At 37.5% G+C, this 26,264-nt stretch overlaps 1 protein-coding gene across 3 annotated transcripts in view; it reads right to left on the bottom strand.

The window, feature by feature from the left end:
* The window catches only part of OTOG (otogelin), a 103,498-nt gene that overhangs the window by 11,739 nt on the left and 65,495 nt on the right, over nucleotides 1-26,264 (bottom strand). For 2 of the 3 annotated variants that reach the window (XM_026850375.1, XM_026850378.1), the window contains 16 exons: nucleotides 21,140-21,257; nucleotides 20,347-20,426; nucleotides 16,157-19,932; nucleotides 15,365-15,533; nucleotides 14,464-14,600; nucleotides 13,311-13,400; nucleotides 12,736-12,919; nucleotides 9,963-10,183; nucleotides 8,931-9,069; nucleotides 6,645-6,839; nucleotides 5,526-5,738; nucleotides 4,653-4,757; nucleotides 4,172-4,282; nucleotides 3,172-3,273; nucleotides 2,622-2,720; nucleotides 844-884 (listed from right to left, as the gene is read on the bottom strand). In XM_026850375.1, the coding sequence (XP_026706176.1) occupies nucleotides 844-884; nucleotides 2,622-2,720; nucleotides 3,172-3,273; nucleotides 4,172-4,282; nucleotides 4,653-4,757; nucleotides 5,526-5,738; nucleotides 6,645-6,839; nucleotides 8,931-9,069; nucleotides 9,963-10,183; nucleotides 12,736-12,919; nucleotides 13,311-13,400; nucleotides 14,464-14,600; nucleotides 15,365-15,533; nucleotides 16,157-19,932; nucleotides 20,347-20,426; nucleotides 21,140-21,257 (5,780 nt within the window). The remainder of the gene's footprint in view (nucleotides 1-843; nucleotides 885-2,621; nucleotides 2,721-3,171; nucleotides 3,274-4,171; nucleotides 4,283-4,652; nucleotides 4,758-5,525; nucleotides 5,739-6,644; nucleotides 6,840-8,930; nucleotides 9,070-9,962; nucleotides 10,184-12,735; nucleotides 12,920-13,310; nucleotides 13,401-14,463; nucleotides 14,601-15,364; nucleotides 15,534-16,156; nucleotides 19,933-20,346; nucleotides 20,427-21,139; nucleotides 21,258-26,264) is intronic. The other variant, XM_026850377.1, reaches the window with a different exon arrangement.

The raw sequence follows: 26,264 nt of genomic DNA, 5'->3' as shown, positions 1-26,264 counted from the left end.
GAAATCTCCGTGCAGGGTGGAGTGTATTATTTCATGGAATAACTTAATGGATATAAATAGTATTGCAGTAGGACAGATGTAGTATTTAAGTTTGCCTTTTATTGTTTATATGCATTCATAGTAAGATTTTTCTCCCAGTCTTCTGCAAGTCCTGATTCCTATGCCCAAGTTTCATCTATGAAATAAAGTATTAACAACAACCTTACTTACAAAGCATTTTGAATTTCCCCCATAAAAAATGTGTACTATATCCAATTCCTTTCTAGGACTCCAAATTATAATTTTTTTCCTTTTAAATTCCTTATATTTCCTTACAAATTCTATCACAATATTGTTTTCTGGATAAAAAAATTACAAGAAAAATTAAAGCAAAGTACTGACTGAGAACCTAACCCAGCAATGCTAATAAGTATTTTTGTAATGCAGAACAAGTCCCAATGAAATATTGCTTAGTCAGCAGTGTGAGTGCATGATAGATGTTAACATATTTGCTATAACAAATAATATTAACAAAACACTGATGCCTTAAAGCATTTAGTTCTGACACTTTAAAACCAAAATTTTATTCTCAGATGCATGAAAGCAGTTCCATTCTACAACTACTTCAGGGCAGGATATGGTTATAAAACCCTCCAGAAATACCAATGCTATACAGCCATTTTATTCTGCAAGGTATTTAAATTTAACTAGCTTCATAACTATAAATATTTCTTGTAAAGCAATTTAAAAAAAGAATGACACAACATTTCATATTTCACTGATAAAACTATTAGTAAGATACTGAGAAATAGATTTATTAAGAAAATAATAAAAGAATACTGACAAAGAAAATGAATTTCATACCAGCTTGCACTGAGGTTTGGGGATTGTTTCGCATGCACATTCTAAATCAAAATACAATAACAGAAATAATAGTTTAGAAAGTTATATGCCATTTGCTTAAAACAGCATCAGAATAGAAATTCCAGATTTACAAGTCATCACAGAAGAACTTCTGCGAGTTTTTGAAATATACCCGTCTGGGGAGTCCTGAATTATGTTTGACTTTATTCCATCCTGAAAACCAATACCAGGTTCTATGACCACATTACCTTCTTATAACAACTTACAACATCGTTATCAACAGCAGTCCACCTGAACATCTTAAAAAAAAAAAAAAAAAAAAAAAAAAAAAAAAGAACCACTCTAGCGTCTAGCCTTCTTGAAGTGATGACAATCATTATAATCAATATAAAGCAACAGAGAATTGTGTTTGAGACATCACTGGCAAATTTCTAACCCATGACCCTAACTTAGCCATAAATAATTTAGTAACTGTGGTGGGTTGACCCTGGATGGACACCAGATGCCTACCAAAGCTGCTCTATCACTCCCCCTCCTCAGCTGGACAAGGGACAGAAAATATAACAAAAGTCTTGTGGATTGAGATAAAGACAGGGAGAGATCACTCACCAGTTACTGTCATGGGAAAAACAGACTCAACTTGGGGAACTTAGTTTAATTTATCAGAGTAGGGTAATGAGAAATAAAACCAAATCTTAAAAACACCTTCCCCCCACTCCTCCCTTCTTCCCAGGCTCCACTTTGCTCCCAATTTTCTCTGCCAGCTCCCTGCCACAAGAGGGGCAGGGGATGGGGGCTGCGGTCAGCTCATCACCCGTTGTCTCTGCTGCCACTTCCTCCCCAGGGGAGGCTCCTCACACTCTTCCCCTGATCCAGCGTGGGGTCCCTCCCACAGCAGACAGTCCTCCACGAACTTCTCCAACACGAGTCCTTCCCACAGGGCTGCAGCTCTTCACAAACTGCTCCAGCATGGGTTCCCCCTGGGGTCACAAGTGCTGCCAGCAAACCTGCTCCAGCGTGGGCTCCTCTCTCCACGGGGACACAGCTCCTGCCAGGAGCCCGCTCCAGCGTGGGCTTCCCACGGGGTCACAGCCTCCCTCGGGCATCCCCTGCTCCGGCCTGGGGCCCTCCCCGGGCTGCAGGTGGGTCTCTGCTCCCCCGTGGGGCTCCCTGGGTGCAGGGCACAGCCTGACTCCCCAGGGGCTGCACCAGGGGCTGCAAGGGAACCTCTGCTCCGGGCCTGGGCACCTCCTCCCCCTCCTCCTTCACTGACCTGGGTGTCTGCAGAATTGTTTATCTCACATATTTTCACTCCTCTATCCATCTGCAATTGCTGTTGCACAGAAGCTTTTCCCCCTTAAATACGTTATCCCAGAGGCACCACTGCTGATGGGCTCGGCCTTGGCCAGCGTTGGGTCCATCCCAGAGCCATCTGGCCTTGGCTCCATCGGACATGGGGGAAGCTCCCAGTAGCTTCTCACAGAAGCCCCCCCTATACCAAAACCTCGCCATGCAAACCTAATACACTAACACCTATAAAATTTTCAAGATAAGTCATCTAGTTTGGACAGACAAATTCTACAGTATGCTATGACCCTCATGAAGCAAGAAATACAGATTAAGTAGGTCTGTACCATGAGATGACTTTTCTATATCATTTGTTCATGATCAGATCACAGTGGTATAGCTGGCTGAAACCAGACTTAAACACAAGAGGCCAAAGCTGTTGTCAGTATTTTAATGTCTAAGGCAAATAAAATGAAAATCGGTCATTTTACCACATGTCCGAAAGGGGCAGCACTTCTCTGGGCTCCATACCTCCACCAAAGACATGCCTAGCATACATTTGAATTCAGGACAACGATGTATTTCACAAACTAAAATTAAAGAAAGTCCAATAAACACAAGTTTGTCATATTTTGATGAATGGAAATATGAATCAAGAGATAGTAAATTACTTATTAATAATAACCAACTTTAGAAAACATCTACCTTGAAAATACAAATAATCATAATTTAATTGTTAGCCATCAGGTAAGAGTAGTGTGGAGTACAACTACTCTAGGCAAATATTTAAAACAGTTTTAAATCTCCAGAGTTTGGGGCCTGAAATTACTCATTTGTCTCCATGATACAGATATTCAGATAATGCTTTAGGCACATGAAGTTTTAAAAGTAAATATTATTTGTTCAGGACTACAGATGATAGCTTGCTTACATGCACAAGTGGAGCTGTATCTCAAATCCACCATTCTTGGCACTGAATCACACTACAAAATTTGACATGTTCTCTGTTACTTAAAAAAATCAAAATCAAGTCGGACTTACTACATTGGTATGTAGGGCAACACCTCTCTGTAGTGTTGTCATCCACAATAAGAACTTCTCCTTCTTGACATTTGGGTATTTGATCAGAGCAAGCCCCGCATGCTGGAGAAAACAATTATTTACATCTAAAACATAGGAAGAAATTTTACTACTGCCTAGGAATCATGCCCATAAGAAACAGACACATATGAAAGAGAACAGAGACACTCTGCATTCATCCCTTACAGTCCCTATAAAAGAGGCTAATTTTCAGTGCAGCTTGCCTTTTCTTTGTCCCCTGATAAAAGAATGAATACATTGTGAATCAGATCACAACAAACAGGATTTTCTTTTTGTCATGAAAAATTTTGCTAGATTTTCTCTCCTACCAAGTCACCCTGAAACAAGTTTTCAGGAATGCTCCTCTATCTGAATTATAGGATCTTTGATCCCCAATAAAGGGCATCTCCTGCGATCCCAGTATTATCCTTCCACTGGAACACATATGAAAACCATAATAGGACCTTTTCAACATGTACAGTGCCAAAAAACTCATTATATCATAAAAGAGACAGAAGGATGCTGTGCAGACAGTGAGAAGAACAAAATACAGCACACTGCTATCACATGATTAAAATGACCCCCTGATTACTGTAAATAACAGACATGTAATCAAGTTTTCTATTAACACAGAGTAAATTCCATAGACTGCAGAGTCTCTTAAAAGCCCTTAACTTCCTCACCCATGGAGCCCACCACCACTCCTCTACATGATCCAAGAATGGATGTATTTGGAATGCAATGGAATGCATCTCAGTGGCACAAAGCTGTTTTGTGATTCTTGGTGATTGCTGCTATTTCTTATGTTTTGTAAACTTAATGCCTAGTTTTTTAAACCCTTTCAAGCCTTATTATGTTGGGAGAGCTAAAGCAGTACAAGAAGCCTTACTTGGCAAGAAAATAGTAGACATCATTGTATATGCAAAACCACTTATAGGCTCAACCAGCCAGGATACTCTACCACATATATAGGAAATGCAGCAGGTACTCTCCACCCGAGCAGCAATCAATGTTTGATCATCTTGACAGCTTGGCATCTGCTCCATTGGTTCACATTTTGCTGGATCACATTCTGCAAGAAGTACAACAGATGTATTGCTTTATACAAACTACAGCATTCCTCCTTTGTTATGCTATATCCCCAAGAAATGGCAGCGGAGAGCAGAGATACACCACAAGATACTTTAAAAATTTTTCACCTTGTATTGCAAGGGAGCAAAGACATTCTCACCTGATCATTAAGCACAAGCCTCCTTCATCAGTGTATCTGCTCAGACTGGGGCACAGACCAACACTGAGCTTTTAGATGAAAGAGAACTCTGTAAATGGCCATACTAACAATGATGTATACACTATCTACCTTTTTGCTTTTAAGTTGATCTATTCAGTTTACTGAATGCCTCTACAAGGTAAAAGTTTCTACCTTTTCAAAAAAAACCTACCGCAAACATAGCTGGGACAACAGGATTCTTCACTGTAGTAAGCAACCAGCTTTTCCAAACCATTACACTCAGGGATCAGAGGTTCACAAAGACTCTGATTACAAACTGTTACATAAAGGGAAAGAAAAAGAAAATCTTCTAAACTTTTTTACACATTTATAAGTTGAATAGAGCAGTCTCAAGTGGTATTTGCAGTTTGATACCCCAAATCTCCAAATAGCAACATGCATATGAAACCCACAACAAACCAGCGAAAAACCATAAGGCAATATTCAGAAGTGTCTGGGATTTGCAACACTCTCCATGGAGGCAAAGTTAAACTAGAATTCCTTGTGAGAATTTAAAAAAACCCACCCAAACACAAAACAATACTCCTGTGGAAAACTCACTGAAATATCATACCAGGTGGTCAAAACATGAAAACTGCTTGCAATTTCTTTTTGAAGATGGACTTTCTAAGCTAAATAAATAAAAAAAAAGCTTTTACATCCTTTTTTTACTGTTCACTTTGTAAATTACATAAACAATAATATGTTTTTTTTTTTCTGAATTAATAATTTATTTGTATTTGGATATTAAAAAATAAATCAGTAGCCTGTACAGCTGAGAGAAACACAATTCATATGCAAATAAACACTGTGCTATTTCAGTCCTCATAACCACTGTCCCCTCCCTCGACTTCTTCCCCAGACCCTACTGGATATTGAGTCAAATAGTAAAAGATTCTACAGTTTTCTACATAATCTGCAATTTCAAACCAAAGTAATTTCCATTCACTTCAAAAGTAGGATGTGTAACAGCAAAACAAACCAAGGAGAAAGGACATCTGCATATTCCAGTGGACTGTATTCATAATTATTAAGGAATACTTACTACAGATCTTCTGAGGACAACATGTCTGACCACCAGGAACAAGTAAGGCCACCTCTGCAAATCGCTGACAGTCTAAATCATGGATATCTGAACAGTTGTACTCCACTGGAATAATGGTCTCGCTGTCAACACACTTTTGCATACAGCATCCACTCAAAGAAGTTTTCCAGATCTCACCTACTGCATGAGGTGTTCCTGAGCTGTCTGTACAAGCTAAATCAGGACAACAGAAAACAGAAATAATTCCTTTTTACTTCAAATTTTGACCATCATTTTCTTCCACAGCGGATGTGGATCTATGAAGTATAGAAAAATCCCAGAGTTTTAAAGGCATCACCTATCCCCATCACCCCACAAAAAAGTGAAAGAGGAGACAGTCCAAGATTGAGTTGGTATGGGAAAAAGCAAGATGCTCAATACCCTCCAGAGGATCAGGGCCTCCACTTTGTTTTGTGTTTCCACTGCAAGGTTACTCATTTAAAATCCCAATCTAATCCTTTGTTTTTAAAGCAGTGATTGGAAAAGTTACTTTTGTGTTTCACACACTGAAAAACTGTTAGCAATTTACAGTGCTTTATGTAATCAGACTTATAATAAACTGCATCTGCAAGGTTTGTGCTGTATTAAGTATTGGTCCACAATTTGGCGCGCTCAGAGAGAATTGCAATCAAAATAAATACTAATGCTTAATGGTATAAAATATCAAATACCGATGTTCCAAGAAGGAACAGAGGACATATACAGGTATTATTCAAAATGTGCAATGAACTGTTGCTGTATGTCTTTTGAATGCCATTTAGTACTAACATGTTGGACCTTAGGCAGAGGGCTAGGTGAAAAGGAGACTAACATACATAGAATACTAGAACACAAACATAAGCAAACCCTTCCATTTTAAAGAGCATCCTTCAGCTGAGAGAAGGTGAGAAAGATTGTACATCACAAGGACATTACCTGCTTGCTCACCTGTACAGTTAAAGTTTACTAAATATCTAGAATCCTCAATGAATGACATATGCAGAAACCACACAACAGCAGGCCAGAATTTGATTTATTACTAAGAAATTATCTGACCACCAACTTGCAGATAATAATGAAGAAAATCACATCCAAATATACCGCATTTTTCTTCAGGAATACAGACAGCAGTGTGAGCTCGGTGAAGGATGGTCCCTCCAGCACAGACACAGCCTTCTGTCAACACCGAGCAGGAGTCCGAGTCCAGAGAAGCAATCTCGTTATTCTGACAACTATCTGGAACCTCACAGGCAGCTATACATGCCTGATAGGAGAAGTTTTCAGAGCAGGGAAAAGCTAGGAAAGAAATAATCAAATCACTCATTCTTAAGTGGCAGTCATATGAGAGGCAGTACCTAAGAGAAGACATTATTGTCTTCTTCTCAACTTCCTGTCCTTGCCAATTCAGGAGGATCCACCAACCTAAACCTCTGATACAGACCAGTTACCTTCTATATGACAAATTCAAACAAAAGGAAGTTGTGAGCACTTTTACTTCTCTTTTTCTTGTAGTAACATTTTCATCAGGCTTTGATTTGCATTTTAGCACTAAGGGGATCAAACCATGCAACAGTGTTGACACAAAGTAATTTAAACTTCCAAAATACTTGCAAATACTGCACAGATAAATACACTGTTGTGAATCATTCTAAATACGATTTACTGATTACTAAAGGGCAGAACTTTGTCAACTACAAAAATACATATATAAAGGCAAATCCAGCATTGCTTTATGAGGAATTATACAGAACAGGGTGAATTCATTACTATATTTAATAGATAATGACATTAATTACTCCCTTGTGTGTCTTATTTTTGAGTCCAAGAACACAGTTAAATTTAATATTCTTTATACTACTAACGTAAGTTCATTGGCATGCTATGGGTGCATGCAGGAACAGACCAAAAAAGCATCTAGTTTTGACTTTTGCTGTTGAAAACTTAACATGATCTTTCATTGGTTCAAAACAGTGACTAAAGCTGCATAAATATGGCAAATGGAGAATGACCAGAAATGCCAACAGTGTGGTTCTGTGAACTACCAGAATATATGATCCTAATCATGTAACGATACCTAAATAATACAGCAGCTCCACATGGAATCATGGTAATGAGACAAAGTCCAGTTCACAAAGGGACTGTCTGCTCAGAAATAAAGGAGGTTCCAGTTTAGATTTTAAAGATTAATTGGGAAAGGAGGTTGATTTTATTCAGCTCCTCACTACTAAAACAAATGGCCATAACACCCCACAGGAAATATCTATTAGAGCCTTGTAAATAGAGAAACTCAGGCTTTTAAAAAACGGTCTACAGCATATCAACACTCGGTGATCACAAAATCCAGATGTAACTTCATGGTTCTTCCTTGCTAGGCACGCACCACGAGAGGTCACTGTGGTGTAAAAATAAGTGTCCAGTCACAGTGGATGGAATATATATTTACTGATATATTTTGTAAGGTCTCTTTTTAAACTGTTATTTGCTAGTAAAGTTCATACAAACTGAAGATTTATTTTTTTTTAAATTGACTGGTTTTAAGCTTTAAACTCCATGACTATTATTTGCAGGACATTATGACCTGCTTGCATGAAGACTCTACACATGTATGCACTTCAAATCACTAAAAAAAGACATAACTTATGATTTCTAAGTACAGTGAATTCTCTTATTTTTGAGGATCACGCTTCATCTATCTTTCCCTTTTCAAGCATGGCAACCACAGACCTCCCTAGGTTATCACTGCGTGGGGCTTTTCCTAGGTGATCATAAAGAGATGCTGTAATTCAAATTTTCTGTTCACTCCACTGACAGCTACAGATCCCACTTAGCCTTATAATTTAATATGTTTCTACGGGAAATGCCTACTGCCAGGATACTCTAGCTCTCAGGTTTTACTCCTTACTTTCCATCTAATCTCAAAAGTGATTCACTTCTCTAATCCCTTCTCTGAAAACACAGCTTTCTGGAACAGCATCAAGCAGACATCACCAATTCAAAGAACCACATAACTTTCTTCGACCTCCTCCTTCCACCAACCAATTTTGCTGTGTTGTGGTTTTACCAATGGAAAGTGGCTAAGAGAAATGAACACTACACTGCAAGAAGATTTGACTTATACAATTAAGTACATTACAAGCCAGAGGTAGACTTCTTAGCAAGGTTCTTTAGCTTACCTTTTCGATCTGTGAAATAGCTATAATGATCCCGATTACTTTTGCACACTGCTTTGAACTATCATAAAAAATGCTAAATTTATTATGTCAATAATGACTTCCAAAGTATGTGAGAACTCAAGGAGCACTGGTATTTTCAACTTACAGTAGCACTTATATAAGGGCAAATTTTGTCTGTGAACACTAGAGGTACACATACACGCAGAATACTTACGGCAGTAATCAGAGCTCCTCCATTCTATACAAATATTAAATTTGTTGCACATTGCCACATAGGCAGCTAGTGAAATGCATGGATTTCGAATGTACTCAGTGTCTTGAACCCATATATTACAGAATATCTCAGGTGGAACCTAATAAAGAAAAAATAGAAAATAATGCACTTTCATAGAGACCCTGGCTAGGCAGGAAACAGATCGACTTTTTTGATTATCAGCTACAGACACTGACGTCAAAAGTTCTTGGTTCACAGTAATCAAGAGGCTACCAGCCTCCATTGGTGTACACAAAAAGACTCTATTAGTACTTAAAAGGCTTACTCAGTGTGGAAAAAAATGTCATCCTTATATTCCTGTTTCATCTTTTCTAAGTGCAAAGGCAAGAGCTAATACAGTTTTTCCAATAGAAGGCATAATTACTCATTGTTCCTTATTCTTCCTTATCTCTATGTTTTTGTCTGGTTTTGGCCTCTTCATCAGACTCAAGCATATACAAAAAGTGAAATGGTAAATGGACTCATATGAGCACAAAGGCATACTTTATTTGCACACTGAGTTTGTTATTTGTTTTAGGTTTACTTTAAATTGTCTGTTCTACCCTCTTACCTCTCTAACCTGGAGCTCCTTGTCTCTAGAGCCTTTGAAAATGCAGGCTCTCAGATCACCTTCTGCAATTTGGAATTAAATTACTGAATGCTTAAGGATTAATTAAATCCTGAAATTATTTTCTTTTACTCTGCTCTACATCATATTCAGTTGAATTAGCTGGAACTGATTTATAAATTAGATGGTATTGTCAAAACTAACAGATATATTATGAATTCTGAATGTGTTAGTTGCACTCTCTCTCCTATCAAGCTGCCACACTCTTCAATTGTTTTTACTTTACAACTGTATAGAAAAAAAAAGTATCTCATTCCACAGATATGGTTACATATAGTTTCATGTTAATGAAATTATCAAGTATACAAAATTGTATCAGAACTGCATGTGTCTCAAAATGTAAGCTTCTGAAATAGTTAACATACATAAGGATGACAGCTGCTGAAGGTCTGGTTCAACACCAGTCTTAAGCACTCTGAGCAGTCCATGACTGAGCAATTAGTTTCCTGATGCCTGTCTTCTCCAACATACTTTAATGTGTCTGGCACTTGCCAGCTGTCTATAAAAGTTGACAGAGCATCACTTTTGCTTAAAACCGTCCTGTTGGGTAGCATCAGGTCATTTTCCAAGCTTCTATCACAAAAACCTGTGTATTACCAGAAGAAAACAAACAGGTTAGCACCAAACTGTTCATTCTGAAGAATGTTTGAAGTGGCACATTCAAAAAAGTAAATAGCTTTTAAAAAACTTACACAACATGACAGTATCACAACCCACAGCAGGCGCAGAAAGCCTCTGGTAGATCAAAATACACAAAATTCGGAAAATTAAGCAAAAGTAAAGATGCATTTAAGAATTAAGATGGGTGAAAGGAGATCTATTGCATATCAAAGAGCTGTTTGATGTCAGCTATGGCACACTTGGAAGGCAGCATTACAGTTTGTGTTTAAACTAAGATAGTTGGCAATTCTGAAACACTCTGAAGCAAAGGAATCAATGTGACATACAGAGAGTGACTCTGGTCCACACACAACATCTAAGTATTATAGTAGTCTCCTCTGGAAGGTCCTTTAAGAGCCAGCAGGTACAAAAAAGCAGAATGATGGATCAGTCCCCCATTCTTTCATCCTAATCACAATTTCTGAGACTTTTGTATCAGACTTCTAGAATGTTTTCTTCTGATGTCCCCACAAGCTTGCATGGTAATTCTAAATCTTCCTCTGTTCAAAAAGTGTTTGTAGATTTAACTCTTTTCTAAGAACTGGTCTGTTTTACCATTTTTCACCTATTCTTGATGACAAGTGTAAGCCATTGACAATCAGTGATACAGCAATAGGCATTCAGGGAGTCAAACAGCTTTTGAAACTGTAACCATTTCAAAAAAGTTTCTGGTTGAACTTTGCAAGGTTGTGAGTCTGTGCAACACAAATAGGAAGTACTTGATGATTGAGAGACTTCAAGGGATTGCTATCATATCTGGGATATCTTTGTCTGCTTCTTCTCTTACACACTGACAAGGAGATTTAACACAGCAAAACTAAGGCTTCACATTTGGCATTGCAGGATCTGGTTGCAGCTAAAAGTGACATGCTTGCACTCTCTTTCACCAGTTTTGCTAGGGAGATGTCCATGTTCCCTTCCCACATTCCTCATCTCCCACACCAGCTTTTCACCAGTTGCCACGTTTGCCTGATCCACTGTAAAAGACACCGTTGTCTCTGACACAGATCCTTCCAAGGGATGCTTGTGCTACAAAACTGTAACAGTGCCTTCGGTTTTATCATTTCCATGAAGCTGAGAAATCAGGATCTACCAGTACTGCAGTTCAGCCAAAAGACATGTGAGAAAGCTCAGAAGAAGCAGTCTAACAGGGAAAGCACAGGAGATCAGGATAGACTAATTTACCCTGAAAAGATGCAGTACAACCAGCTCAATTAAAGCAGGCTCTGGTAAGTCACACCACAGAGCACTGTGCAGCCAGACTTAGGCAGAGAATCCCAATCTGAGGTGAATACCAGAAAAATACAGCACATTCTCTGAAGAAGTTGGACTTGAAATATCATTCAGAGAAATGTGTCGTCATCTACCTAAAGTGCCTTGTAAACCAGTAATATAATGTTCCCATTCTCCCTATCACAGTAACCAAACAGGTAAAGGCAAAAGAGACTTTCAGGATAACCCGAATCAATACAATCTTTATGTTCTTGTTTCTATTTAAACTAATTACAGTAAGAACTAGCAAAACAGAGCAAGAATGATGTGTAAAACAAAAGTTAGGGTAAATTACAGGTAATAAACTAATTTCAAAATGGCAGTAAATTCAAACTCTCTTCCTTTATGAGTAGCATGTTACTGTCTGCAGAACTTGGAACTGGACTGAACTATCATTGGTATTTGATACTGAGCTACAGGCATTTGCCCTTTCTGAAACTGGAAAGATATCCACTGTAATTATATGAACTCTGTAACCCTGGTTTCCAGCTCCAATTTACAGCAGATAAATTTACAGATTCAGGTGTCGCAGTGGGGATTTACATCAACAAATATATGCTTGCAAGAGCTACAGCACCAACAGCTTATTCAAGGCTATGTTTTCAGAAAGAAACTATGTGAAATTATTGAGCAGACCTAACAGAGCGCAACATTATGGTAATTTAACCCATTAGTGTTAAGAAATCCCTCTGAACTATTTTCTCCAACAGATAAATTAAGATTAGTTCTCTCAAGTTAACATTTTCTGTGAATTCTGACCTTTAGAAACTGAAAATAGCACATGTCACTTCCTATCACATGGATACCAAAACCTAAATTTGTAAATCACCTTATTTGACATTATGGATTTATGCCTGACTTATTAGGGTTTAGTTACAGCAGTCATACCTGAGATTCAAATAGTCTTCAGTTAGAGCACCACTATGGGTAAAAAGTGATTATACCGATAGGTATCAAACATCATTTCAACAATTAACGAATTTAATAACAACAACAACAATAATAATAACAAATTATTATTATTATTATTATTATTATTATTATTATTATTATTATTTAATTTTAATAGTACCTTAAACTTAGCAGCGTTTTGCAATCACTCTTTTGGGCCAGATCTTGCAAAAGATAATTTATATGATTAGGAAAATTGCGCCTCCCTAGCAAAGCATCTGAATGTCTTTATGTCTTGAACTACTCTATACTTACCACATAGTCCCAAAGCTCTTGGTTCTCTGGTACTATTAAACTCAATAATCATCACACCTGTGTTGTGAAACCACTGAATTCTGATTTTTGTTGGGGTCTCAACTGCATACTTGAAGCCTGAATCCTCGACTTTGTATCCATATTTTCTAACAGTTGGCCAAGCAAATCTTGAATTTACTGTTATCTAAAATACACACAGAAAAGATGTTAAATGTCAGGTACCAAGTGTTAGAGGTAGAAGGAATAAAGCCAGATTCTCAACATCTGAGGAATCTAACTCAAAACTAATTTCAAAAGGAGTCAGGCTCACCCCCACAAAGATAATACAGGTACTAAAGAGGCTAACAGCTTATATGTGTGTACCTTGCTCTGAAGCTTACCTCATTAACAGTCCTTGTATCACAGTTTGACTCTGAACTTACAAGCTGTTTACTAAATTACAAAGTTGGAACAATGAATTAAATTACTCATTTTGTCCTACTTCAGTTTTCAGTATCCACATGAGGAGGCAGTTGCTGTACAGAAGTAAGATGCTATCTAAAAGACAAACAAAAACTAACTCTCAAAATACTTACTTTTCTACTTAAACGATTGATAATAATTTGGTTTGATACATAGGTTAAATTCAACATTGCCAGGCACAAAGATGTTGAATTTGAATTACCCTGTGGAGAAAGCAAAAATACATCAACCATAGTCATGATGTGCAAAATCTTTTTACGTTACCTGCTTACTGGTTTTAGGTACTGGGACACTAAGGATTTAGGCAGGGGGTATATTTTTAAGAGAAGAAAACAGCTGCTGGTTGTAATTTCAAGTCTAGACTACAAAGTTCGTCTAGATAGCATTCTTGCAAAATAAACAAACAAAATACTATACTTCATGGTGTTCAGCAACTGTGTTCTGCCATCCAGTCTTGAAATTACAACAGAAATAAAGATTTTCAGGAAAAAACCCACAACATATGGCAGACTAGCTGTTTAGACAGCATAAAAAAATGAACTACATATCTGAAGGTGAACGAGACTGGGAATGATGAATCTATATGGTATATGAACAGTACAGAAGCAATGGATCAGAAATACATCCGTAGTTCCCAAGATACAAGGTGCTGAACAAAACAGAGGCACTAAATACAACAGAAAAACAGATCTGAAAGTCATAAACAGATCTCCTTTTCCGTATCAGTCATGGTGAGCTTCTGGAGTTAGCTGCCATAAGGTACTACTTTGTGATGGACTTTTATATGGACATCAACATTACTTAGCCTTTATAGAAGAGACTGGAGTTTAAAGAGGTTTGTAAAAGCTTATGAGAAATTAACTCTTCATGACTTAAAGCCAATCTATGCTACCCATCAGGCAGGATAGCCATTACAGTTTCTCTCTTCCCTCTGAAACAACAAGCATTTGCTCTTGTCAGAGACTTGGAAAGAACTGGGTGGTCTAATTTCCCCTAACAATCCTACAGTCTTTTATGGCTCTGAAAATTGGTGTTTCTCATTTCTCAGAAGGAACTATATACATATATATGCACTATATGTATACACAGTCAGGTGATAAAGTGCTATACAATTCATAAGTGTTGTAAAGTGGAAGTACAATTTGTAGATATTGGCCAGAAGTGAATAATTACCCACAACTGTGTGGTATTACTATGCCCTTCCTTTTAAGATGTATCTTATTACCCATACTGAACACCTTTTGTTAGCTGATAAATGTTAGTTACCATTCTACAGTCAAGGACATGGATGGTTATAGTTTCATCTTGAGTTTGACTAACAACATAGGATGCTTCTTTGAATAAAGCCAAATGATTTCCATCATAGGTTACAATACTCAGATCAGAGAAAATTGTGCAACGACCTAAGAAAAAAAAAAAGAAATTAAACTTTTCCAACTTAAGATTTCTGTAAATATTACAAAATATTAAGACCCAAAACTATCAAAAACCATGAATGACATGATCCTTAGTTCCCTTCTAGTCTTGTTCCTAAGGTGGGAGCCCATGCAGAAAGTTTCCTTCTTCCCAAGTTTATTTATTGCTAAAGCTTTAGTGTTTCCAAGGGATTGGAGTTCTACTCCTAGTTATTTCAAACTCTAGAGCATAAGCAGAAATTAGCATTGTTTATTGTTGCATCCTTTCTTTGGTATTATGGACTAAATTGAATTTTCTTTGAGGTTTGGATTCTTCTGCCCAATTCAGGGTAACTGATGGGAGTGACTACAGTATGGCTATGCTTCCAGAGTCCTCAGACTGTTAACAGTCTAAGGAATCTTCTCACCCTGAAGTAGATAAAAGATAAACCAAAAAAAATCCACTGACTATATTGACAATGTGTACTCCGATTAGACACAAGACAAGATGGGTCAAAGTCACACCTAGACATATCCACTGCAGACACCTAAAGCTGGGTAAGAGAAATATCCTACATTAGAGGAGCATTTTGATTTAATTTCTCTGGATGTAGAGCTAGAATTATAAATTGCATTAGACAATGAATAACCCATACAATATGCATCATCTATTTCTATGCCGTAGTATAGAAGTGTTAGTCCTTAGCCTTCTTCAATATACATTAAATTGTCATCTAAATTAACTTCAAAAGTACTGCATAATTAAAACTTACATGCACATTCCCACTTTGGGCAGCATTTGTCACCATTCACTTGAGTAGCAAATCCTAAAACTCCACAGCTGGGTTGAGTTGCACTGTATGGGCAGTTCTGCGATTTATTAACTTGGATCAGTTGTCCATCCAAGCAAATGTGTTTTACACACTCATTCTCTGTGATTGGCTAAGGCATATTTAATAAAGACATAGGTTACCATTCTTACCAAGATAGTATCACAATATTGCAGAGTATTTGCTCAAAAAAGGGGCCCACATTCTTCAGGTACAGAATACTTATGAATCCCCACGACACTGGTGGAAGCTATAAGTGAAGAGCACATTTGAAAACCCAGCCATCCTGAGGATAGTTTAAAACTGCTGTCTTGTTGTAAAGCAGAGAACAGCATTACTGAATTTTTAACTTCATGTTAAAAGAAGTTGAGAAGGAAAAGTATGGAAGCTAGAAATAATAACAGGGATTTCTGGAAAGATGTATTTTATGGAGGACAATGTATCAAAAAAATGCCACTGTCCAAGATGAAGCACTATATTTTGCCAGAAAAACAGTCTCTCGTAAAAATCACACTCAGAAAACTGAGGCCCAAACCAGTGTATTACAGCACTTACAAAAAACATTATGTGTAATGAAATCATCCAAAGCTGGATATAACAGAAAATAATAGGACTCCCTGTTTGATACAGATATTTTAAATCTTAAAGATCAAATATGGCTCAATTTTTTTTTGAGTGTGTAAAAGTAACCAGATATATTCAAAACCAAACAGGTAAATATTTATAGTTACTCACTGTACAAGTTTGAAGAGTTGGTGTTTCTCTAGGCAGCATAAAAGCTGATGCTGTGACCCCTGACATGGCTTCAGGTGTTGCCAGTCTGTCAGAAAATGTTGTAGTCAAGCCATAAAGTGGTTTCGTAGATAAATGGGAAAGTAAGGAAACTGATGGAGCGGTTGTGTCATTTGGATGGTCAGATATCATTAGCACTGAACTCCCAGAAGGCGTTTGCACCTCAGATGATATTTCAGGTTTTGAAGTTTGAGTGGTACTGACCAATGACACAGCTATAGAAGAAAAAGGTTTTGGTTCAGAGGATGAACGTATAGTGGACAGTACTGATACACTTACATTTGAAGGAACTGCAGTTGTGTTTGTGAAATATGGAGGGTAAATTGTCTGAGGTGTTTGTGGTGTAACAGTAGCACCTTCAGTATGGATAGCTTGGATTTCTGTTGTTAATTCTGGTTCTTCAGATTTTACTGTATCAAAGGACATGGCTCCTTTTGCTTCTGATGTAACAAAAAAATAGGTGGGCTTCACAGAGCTTGTGATGGATTCTGTTACTGCTTCTGCTCTGTCTGAAGTTCCTGATACAATACTAACATTTTGCCCAGTACTGCTTATCACTGGAGAGGCTGAAGCTGCAGCTGATGAATGGGCCATAGCTGACAACACTGTACTTGGTACAAATGTGGAAATGTAGGAGGTGGTTGAAAGTGTGACATGTTTAGGCAATGCTGCAGTTTTCTCTGTATCACTTTTGCCCATTGATGTGGATGTCCCGCTCCCCATCATAATGGGAATTTCTGTTCTTTCTGGTAACAAAACCAATGAAGAGATTGACTTAGATTCTGGTGAAGCTGTAGTTGTTTCAACTGACTGACTTGAATTTTGTGTGGAAAATGATGGAAATGCTTCTTTTTTAACTGTTGCTAAAGAAGAGGAACCTGCAAGCACTTCTGGTGAGGGAGAGAGAACTCTGGTGCCAAAAATTAAGTCAGTTCTTGTTCTAGTTGGGACTGCAGACTGCAAAACAGAGGAAGTTCTTGATACATATGGCTGCGTGACTGAATCAGTTAAATGCAACTCTTTTTGAGTTGGCAAAATAACTTGTGTAGGACCTACTGAGGTAGGTAATATAGTTGAATGAATGCCTTCAGGGAGTGAGGTGATTAAGGGATAGGAGGAAGTCAATTCTACTGTAGCTTCAGTTGTTCTAAAGACACGTTGTGGCTGACCAGTGGATTTTGTTAGAGTTTCTGCAAGATACTGGTAACTTGGGGTGCTGCTTTGGCTTGTCAACAAAGGCCCAGAAGTCTGACGACCAAATTCCATAACCTTCTGAGTAGAAGAATGTGGTATGGCCATGGTCTTTGTGGTCTGTACTGAAAGTTTATCTCCTGAAGATGTCTGCCAAGAAAAGGCGCCTACTGAAGATGGAAGAAAGGATGGCCGAGTTGTAATTGTTGCAAGTTTTATTGTATCTGTTATACTTTGGACTGTAGATTTTAATGTTGGGTATTTTGGTGTGGTTGTTACTTCTAGTATCATTTGTGTTAAAGGAGGTGAAGAAACCAATTTATCTGCTAGATGCTTAGAGGTGGAAAAAGTGTAAGATGGCCTTGTTACTGGAAGTACAGCAGAAGGGGACAGAGTTGATTTTTCTTTGTCTGTCATTACTTTTTTGCTTGTTATAAGCTGACTGCCAAATTCAGGGGGAGGGGAGAATGTGGCATAAGTAATATTTAAAATGGCTTTGCCTGGTGATCTGTCGTGTGATACTGTTGTTATTGGACTTGACTGTTCTGTTATAGTTGGTAAAGTAGAGAAAGTCAGGACTGGAGAGGTCTTTTCTGTTGGTAACACAGATTTTGCTATAGTTGTTCTCGGATATAAAGAGATCGTTTCATGGGATGTATGCACAGGACTGAGAGCTGTCAGTGATGCTTCTTTTCCAAATGAGGGTAGTGAAGGAAGAGAAATGTTTAAAGAGATTAGAGAACTTGATGGTGAAGAAGGGAAAGCAGACGGCTTTCTAGTAGAGATGCTAGTCATTCTTTCCACCTGTGATTTATCAGGCTCGGTTGTCACCAGCATGGTTTCAGTTGCACTAAGGAGAGCAAGTGGAGATGAAGTGATGGATGTTCTTTGAGCTGACTCTCCTTCTGTAGCTACAAAAGGAACTGTGGTGGTTTCTTTTGATGAGATTGAGGTTTTCACTGCTGATGTGGTAACACTACCTGAATATCCTGAAGTGCTTGTCTTCACTGAACTTAAAACCAGAGTTGACTTGTACTTGGTAGATGTTTTTCCAGAAAATAAAGTAGACTTTGCTGCTAATTCAAAAGGGGATGTTATTTTGGATGTTACCTCAACAGACAAAGGTGTCACTCCGATAGTCTCAGCCACAAGAGGATATTTAGTGTATAATGTAGTCAGGAACTCTGTTGTGTTTAGGACTACGTATGAAGGATATCCTGTAGTGGAAACAGTTTTATATGTTTTTTTTAATTCACCTGAAGCTGGAGAAGCAGGAGTGGGACCAGACACTGATGGTCTTTTTGTAGAAAGACTGATAGATTTTTCAGTTGTAGAACTAGGATGCAGTGAATATGGAAGGAAATAAGAACCTGACATATGTTCCACATGTGATGTTGTTTTGGGAGTTTCCTTTTTTTGAGTTGTAAATGATAACAAAGTTGTTTCTGATGATCTCTCTTGAGTTTGCTGAGTTGTTGTCTTTGGACCTGGAGTTGTAGTGAAAAGCACCTCTGCAGTACCAGTCAGGTGTCGAACCATTTCAACAGAAGGTTCTGTAATTGCCTTTCCTAATGAAATGGGTGGTGCGGATGTTGGTGAAAATGTAGTCTTCATGCTCTGTTCGGTTAAAACAATTGCTGCTTTTGTTGTTGCTGAAGACAATGGTTTTAACAAAGTAGTGATCACAGGAGAAAATGATGCTAATGTAACATTAGCTACTGTGGTAAAAGACTGTCCTACACTTATTCTTGTCCCTTCTGAAGTTCCTGTTAGGTTTACTGCTGGTGTGTATGAAGGCATGCCCAGAGGTGGTGATGAGGAAAACTGGGACAGATAGACAGTAGTTTTTTCTGTTACTGACTCAAATGAACTAGGCATAAATGCTGTAAGTCCTTCTGGTTTTACTTGTGCTTCTTTTGTGGGAAGCGTTCTTGTGGCTGTTTCTGGTATTTCCATTACTTTAGTTTTGACTGGAAATTCTGTTGTTCTAAGTATAAGCGGTGTTCCAGTAAATATAAAAGTAGAAATTGGTTTGCGTTCTGATTCTGTGCTTGTAGTCACTGCATGTGTAGCAGTTACTGTCTGAGGTTCTGTAGCCCTCAACAGTTTAGTGGAAACACTACTGATTGTTTGTATCTTCATAAAAGTTTCTGGACTGACAGTAGATGGAAACAATGGAGAAGTGTCAAGAGGAGAAGACAAGCTTACATTAGATTGTGTTGTCACAGACATGGCTGTTGTGCTTCTCATAGATGTCATCTCTGTTGACTGTGAAGAAATATTTGCTGATAAAGTTACGGTTCGAAGTGTTGTATTAGATGTAGCAGATGAAAATTCAGTTTTCCCTGTAGTTGCAGTGAGTTGCAATTTTGGCGCAAGTGATGTTTCCATGTCCTTTGCTCCAGGTACAGGAAATGAAGTTACTGCTTCACTGATCCCTGCCAAGCTTGTACTTGATGTTATATGTGAAACTGGCGGCGTTCGACTGCTGGGTGGCAAAGGTGGACTATCATCTGAAGGTTCAATGCCTGAAATCAGACACAAGTAAACAGTAGTCTGAAATTTATGAATAATTATAGGCATGAAAGTAGCAGAGCTAGAAGGAACTTATGTTAACTCACATAACACTGATCTTCTCAATTGCCTTTAAACTAAAATTCATAGCCAAATTAAAAAATACATTCATTAAATCATTTGCTACATATCTAATGCTACTGAAATGTTTTATGAAGAAACAACATCTTCCTGAGTTTAAAATTTATTTCAGATTTCCGAGGAGTTAAATTATTTTAAGAAAACCAGATGTTCTGTGAGCTCAAGATTCATGTAACTAATGTCATAGTTAATCAAATTTAAGCATCGACATTTGAAAATCTGACTGAAGATCCAAGAAATTAATAAGCTACATATCATACATAATTTATATAATTTTGAAAACATACAGTCTTCAAAATACACGCATCTCTGAGTGATTTCATCCAGCAACATATTGAGAGGACAAGCAGGGATGCATCCTTCCACTCTAAAAGAAAAACAGTAAGTATTAACTAGTTGAACAGTATCTGGATTAAGCATTTAATTTTTGGAAAACACAATTTATTTAGAAAGTGGTTTTAAGTAGACAGTCTTGTTCTACCTAAATCTCATCACCTCAGTGTACCTCCCCCCCCCACCCCCTTCTAAGTGTCATTGCCATGGTTTCCTTTCCTACTCAGATGGAAGCTCAAGCATTAACTTTGCAATACCCTTTGAAATGAGTTGCTGCAAGTTCAATAGTGAATGCTATTGCTTAAGAAATACCAAACATTTTTTGAACACCAGAATCCAAATGCCAGTTTTACCAGGTACTTAGCACAAATTCCAACTGGAAGGAAAAGGCAAGAAGGACAGATATGGCTGTTGCAATGTCATAATGAAAAAGTAGGGGCACAATGCTTTGAAACAAACTTGTAACCACCTCTCTTTATTAATACTCTATAATATCCCCCCCAGCTTAAAAGTTAAAAATATTCTAGTCATTCAGAGTCTCACAATACTTATCTAACAACTGAAATGTCACTTTTACATAGCTGCCACAGCAGGTTGTATTCCATTTCTTTTCTCCTTCACTTTCCTCCTTATGCAAGGACACCATCCTGCTATACCGAGCCTACATCTGGTCCCTCATATTCTTACTATGCTGCATAAGCATACTACCCAAGGTACACAATTTTCCAAAAAAATACAGATACTTACTTCGGTACTGCCTGACAGGTTTTTCCCAATGGGTCCCTGCATGTCTTGAAACAAGGGCTTGTACAGGCATCATAATGCCACTCACATGCAGAACGGGATAGAAATTTAAATCTGACATCTGAAAAAGAATCAAAACCTGTTATTCTCATATATTTCTAGAAACACACACAAATACATATCACTAAGAGGCATGCTTTAAGTTCACTGCAGCTCTAAATCTCTTACTGTTTGTACCTCTATTCTCTACAAATAAATTTGGTAATATTTTATGAACAGCTAAGGTCTTTAAAGCATAGATAAACAGTTTATGTTTATGCAGATTATATTAAAGAGCACTGGCTCTGCAGCCTGTTTTACTCTTTGTAGTATAAAACACAACATTGAATTATCCACATTTACTGAATATTACAATCACTTGAAAATGAAGCCAGGCAAGCTAGAGCTGTTTTTAAGTTTTAACAACTGTATCAACAATGAAACTATGTTTGGTTATTCAAACAAAATGCAAAATTATGTTGATTCAGTACAATTATTGCTATTAGAATAAAAATAAAAAGCATCAGTTGGATACACTGATACTCTTTATAACATAATGTATCTTAACAGCTGTTTGCTTCATGTGTAAAATTTGCTGGTATAGCACAAAGGTGTACCTAATTTATATGATACAACTGCATTTTAAAAGCAAACCCACCATTTCAAATAAAGGAAGCAGAAATTATGTCAGTTTAGGCTCTTTAACGCAATACATCTTAACAGTTGATCTTCTCAAAGCAGTATAAGATAGCCACTCAAAGAGAAATTAATTCAAACCTCAAAACATTTTGAATCTGAAATTCTAACTTCTCCTACAATGAACAAAGTAACACAGATGAGATGAGACATGTAGTCTTGCAAAATGTAACTGAAAACATACTTCACCAGACAAAATACTAACAATACTAACTGAAACACTACACAAATTAAAAAAACCCAACCAACCAACTACCAAACAATAAGGAAAAAACCCCTGCCTTCAGAGTATCTATGCAGACAGTGTTTATTGAAAGAATATAAATTCACATAATTGAATCCCCAAATACAAATTTAGATAGAGAAAGAGTTAAACTTCAAAGTGAGGATAAACAAAAATAAGGAGAAGCTATACTTCCAGTGCTGTTTAAATTATGCAGGAACTTTACAAAATTAAAGCAAAGAAGAAATAGACTGTAAAATCTGAGAAACAAATTTGTGACAATCATCATGTGAGTGACACGCACTTTTATGTTCAAATGCAGCATCATGCTTTCCGTTTCACTACAACCCTGCTCCATCTGCACACAGAACTGTTTCCTGTACAATGCTGCATTAGCTCAGTGGCTCCTTCAATTCCTGCATGGCTTAGGCAATATATCTGGATTTCAGTACCTGAACTACATCAGCCTATCCCAGCTCCTTCCTGCAGCAGTCAGGGCAGAGCAGTGTTCCCTTACCTTTATGCCTGCAGAAGATCACCATTGTGACATATGGGTCCCCTCTGGATTTGTAAACCTGATCTTAGAGCTGTGTTGTTCAGAGCCTATGAAGAGCAGCTGTTTCTTAAACAATGTTTATATTAGTGACCAAAAAGAAAATGCTTACTACTTAGAAGTTTCCATTTTTGGTCTTTTGAAGACTTTTTGCTTTATAGTTTTGCCGACCTTTGCTTGACTGAGATACAGAGTGGCTCTTTTACATCTTCTTTAGACATTCAATTTTTCCATGAAGATCCTAAGAAATTGTTCTTCCTGCAATTTAGGGACATTGGCACTTACGGGCAATTATCTCTCTGCCACTATTAACCATTAATGTCTTCTTTTTAATACAAATAATTATCTTAAATCAAAGGTATAAATGAAACTCACAACAAAAGAGTGTGTATGTTGCCATCTAGCGTTACCGGTTTTACATGCCACTCTATCCAAGGACATATCACTGCTTTTGATAACATGATTCTTACAACAGTAACAAATGCATTTATAAAATTACATTCCACTAAAAAGCTCATTAAATGTCACTGAATTCTTCTGTGACCCCTTCTAGTGAAACAAACTTAAGTTGCTTAAATCTAATGGAGGAAAGGAATTATTTCCATACATTTTGCTGACTGGTGTATGAGGTTTTGTATGCACAGTGACAGGTCAGGGTGGTAAGGTTTAAGGACAAAAGAAGAAAATATATGACAAAAAGACAGAACATATCAGTGGCCTGTTGGCACAGGCAATCACTAACAGCGGTAATAACCAGCAATAACAGTATATCCAAGTGGAACCTAGGAAATCTCATTCATCAGACTACCATAGATTAAGTAGAGACAGATCCATAACTTTTAATGCTTGCCACCAACCTCTCCATTAATAACAAGTTTCAAACACAATAAAGGCACAAGCTTTGCAGAACATACTGTATTCTGATGAAGAACGTTAGTTTCTCAGTTTAGCAGAAGAGTGATCATGAATTAACACTTCCAAGTGCTGGGATTAATATACCATCTCCCATTCTCCAAACTTGGACTTTTATGAAATGTCTGCCACATTTCCCTCAAGGTTTCACAGTTTGCTGGTGTTGCAGGCATTGGTAGGTAATAGGGTGAATTTCTACATGAAGGTGTAGCATTTGTTGAGTGGTTCATAAACACTGCTTTCAGTCAAGAGCAAACAAAGTCATGCTTGTCTGCGAATTTTGTCTCTACTTCTGCAGAAAGAAGTATGGACAACAGATGAATCCATGAACCTGGTCTTAAATATGTTTTCAAAGAAGAGCTGTAGAACCAATAGACATTGAATTTTCCAGTCAAGGGATTTTAGACAATTGAATAAACCAGGCCAAGCTGTATTAGGTATTTTACTGTGTAAATTACATAATAGAACAGAACGAATCACCACAGCAAGAGTTGAATATATTGCATGAATTGGTTTCCAGTATCTCAAAAGTTTTCAGTGTGTCTCAGTAAACCCATCAGATATGATGAAATCTGTGAAAATAAAGATTATGAGAAAATGCCTTTCCAGCAGTAGCAAAATGTCCATTCAGTCATTCATCATATTTAAACTTTTCACTATTGGCAGTATGACTTCTGGAATGCCTGAGTGGCCCAAGGACCGAGCTCATTGACTGTGCAAGCCAGCGTGAAAAAACAAAACAAAACAAAACAAACAAACAAAACCAAAACACTCCAAAAAACCACAACAAGATGCAGTTCCTGCTTACAAAGTTTAGATTAAATAGAGATTAGACAGAAAATGACGGGGAGGAGAAACAGAGACACAGAGCTGTGTTCTGAACAAACATGAATTCAAGACTAAGCTAAGAGGACAATGAAGTAACTGTATACCTAGCTAAAATACATTATTTCACCTCTTCTTAGCACATACATCATATTAACTATGGCCACAATACCCACAATCAGTAGGGTATAAGGAAAAGCTTTAAAGCATCCCTCTCCCTAAACTGAATAAAATATTCCTTTCACTCTCTGTATTGATTTTAGACACTGACTTGCACATCAGGCCAACCTCAGGTTTATTGCTACGACTATACTGCTATTCCCGTGACAGAAACTACCACAGTTCAGAAACTGTGAATTTCACCAGTGTCATCGCACAAATGCTTTATGCTAGCCAGGATGCTAATCAGCCACCTCCACCACATGCTTCCCATTTTTTTAATACTTAAATTCCCCCTCCAGCAACCAGTAATACGAGCTTACTGTACTCTGTGCAACAGTACTGTTCACTCACAACAAAAGAATGGTACACAGTTTACAGACAATGAGTCAAGCTTCTTATAGCAGGCATGTGTTCCTCAAAAAGATTTGTCATGGCATTTGAAAATAACCATGTGTCTCCTGGTGAGGTCTACCAGCATTTGTCTCCTGTTTGGTGACACAGCAAATCCTTCACAAAATGGTAAATTATGCCCTGGATGACAGTCATTCCAGCTGACATGCCAACTGAGCCCACAGTTCTTTTACCTAACAGGAGCTGAGCATATCGACATGCTACACAGCAGACAGCTTTTGTACAAACGCAGGTATACACGTTGCCAAAGACAATATATTAAAAGATATTCCCTGACTCCATTGTATTCTCACTTGCTTGGACATCAGAGAAGCATTTTGTACCCTGTAACTTACGATTTTCATTCTTTGTGGCTTTCAAAAGTATTTCTGTAGTAATGAGAACAGTTGCTACATTGAATGAAGAATTTCAATTTTTTATCACTGACAGACTGTGGTGTTCTGTTAAGATACAACTTTTCTTAGTAGCTTGGTCACTTTTTTGTGTGTTGACAAGTCCATCCTGCCTTTTTTTTTCCTATGCTTTTACCCCACAGGAACAAAATTTGCCATTGTCACAATCTGCATATTATTAATAATTTCATGCTATGTAGAAAAAATGGCTACTTTAAAAAAAAACCCCAACACCCTAAAATTTAAAATGGTCTAATGTTAGTAAATGTATTTAAAATAAAGGTTTTAAAAATAAGGAAAAAATGTTAAGTATTTGGGTTTTCATTCTCACCTGACACTTTTTTATGTTTTGCTACTTTTCTTAAAGATTTCAAAAAATCTAGTAGGAACAAAATTTGCTTTAGAATTAGTTCTATTTATAATGGCAGTAAAACTCTGCTTAGTAACGTAGATTGCCTATCTCCTCAGTTACAAGTTTAGAAACATGAAATCCTATCTACCCACTTAACACACACAAACTACTAACTAACTCTGCCCATGACTCTTAAGTTTCTGCAAGGAGAAATGTAAGCAAATATCACTTGAAAAATTGAACTTTGTGCCCAGCCAAAACATCACTGAAAACATGTATAATCATCTACCTCTCAGATACTTCTGTTTTAGTTTATTATTACCATCATAGAGGAATATAATCTTGTTAATGTAACTATTTAATCTCTTCCCATTTATTCAGGCAAAAATGAGAGTTCAAATGTGGTATAAATAGGACAGATGTTATAATTCTACAGTAACCTCAGTCTGATTCCAAGACCTACAGAGCAGATGTGTTCAGTGACATACCCAGGATTTACAGGTACAACAGTGGTTGCTCAGCATTATCCAGTCCCAGGCTCCATGTCATGATCTTTTGGACTG

Source organism: Athene cunicularia (assembly GCF_003259725.1).
Source record: "Athene cunicularia isolate RWA chromosome 5 unlocalized genomic scaffold, athCun1 chr5_part2, whole genome shotgun sequence".
In the NCBI taxonomy this organism is placed as follows: Eukaryota; Metazoa; Chordata; class Aves; order Strigiformes; family Strigidae; genus Athene; species Athene cunicularia.
The sequence above is the reverse complement of the archived record's forward strand: the minus strand, read 5'-3'. Positions and strand labels throughout refer to the sequence as shown.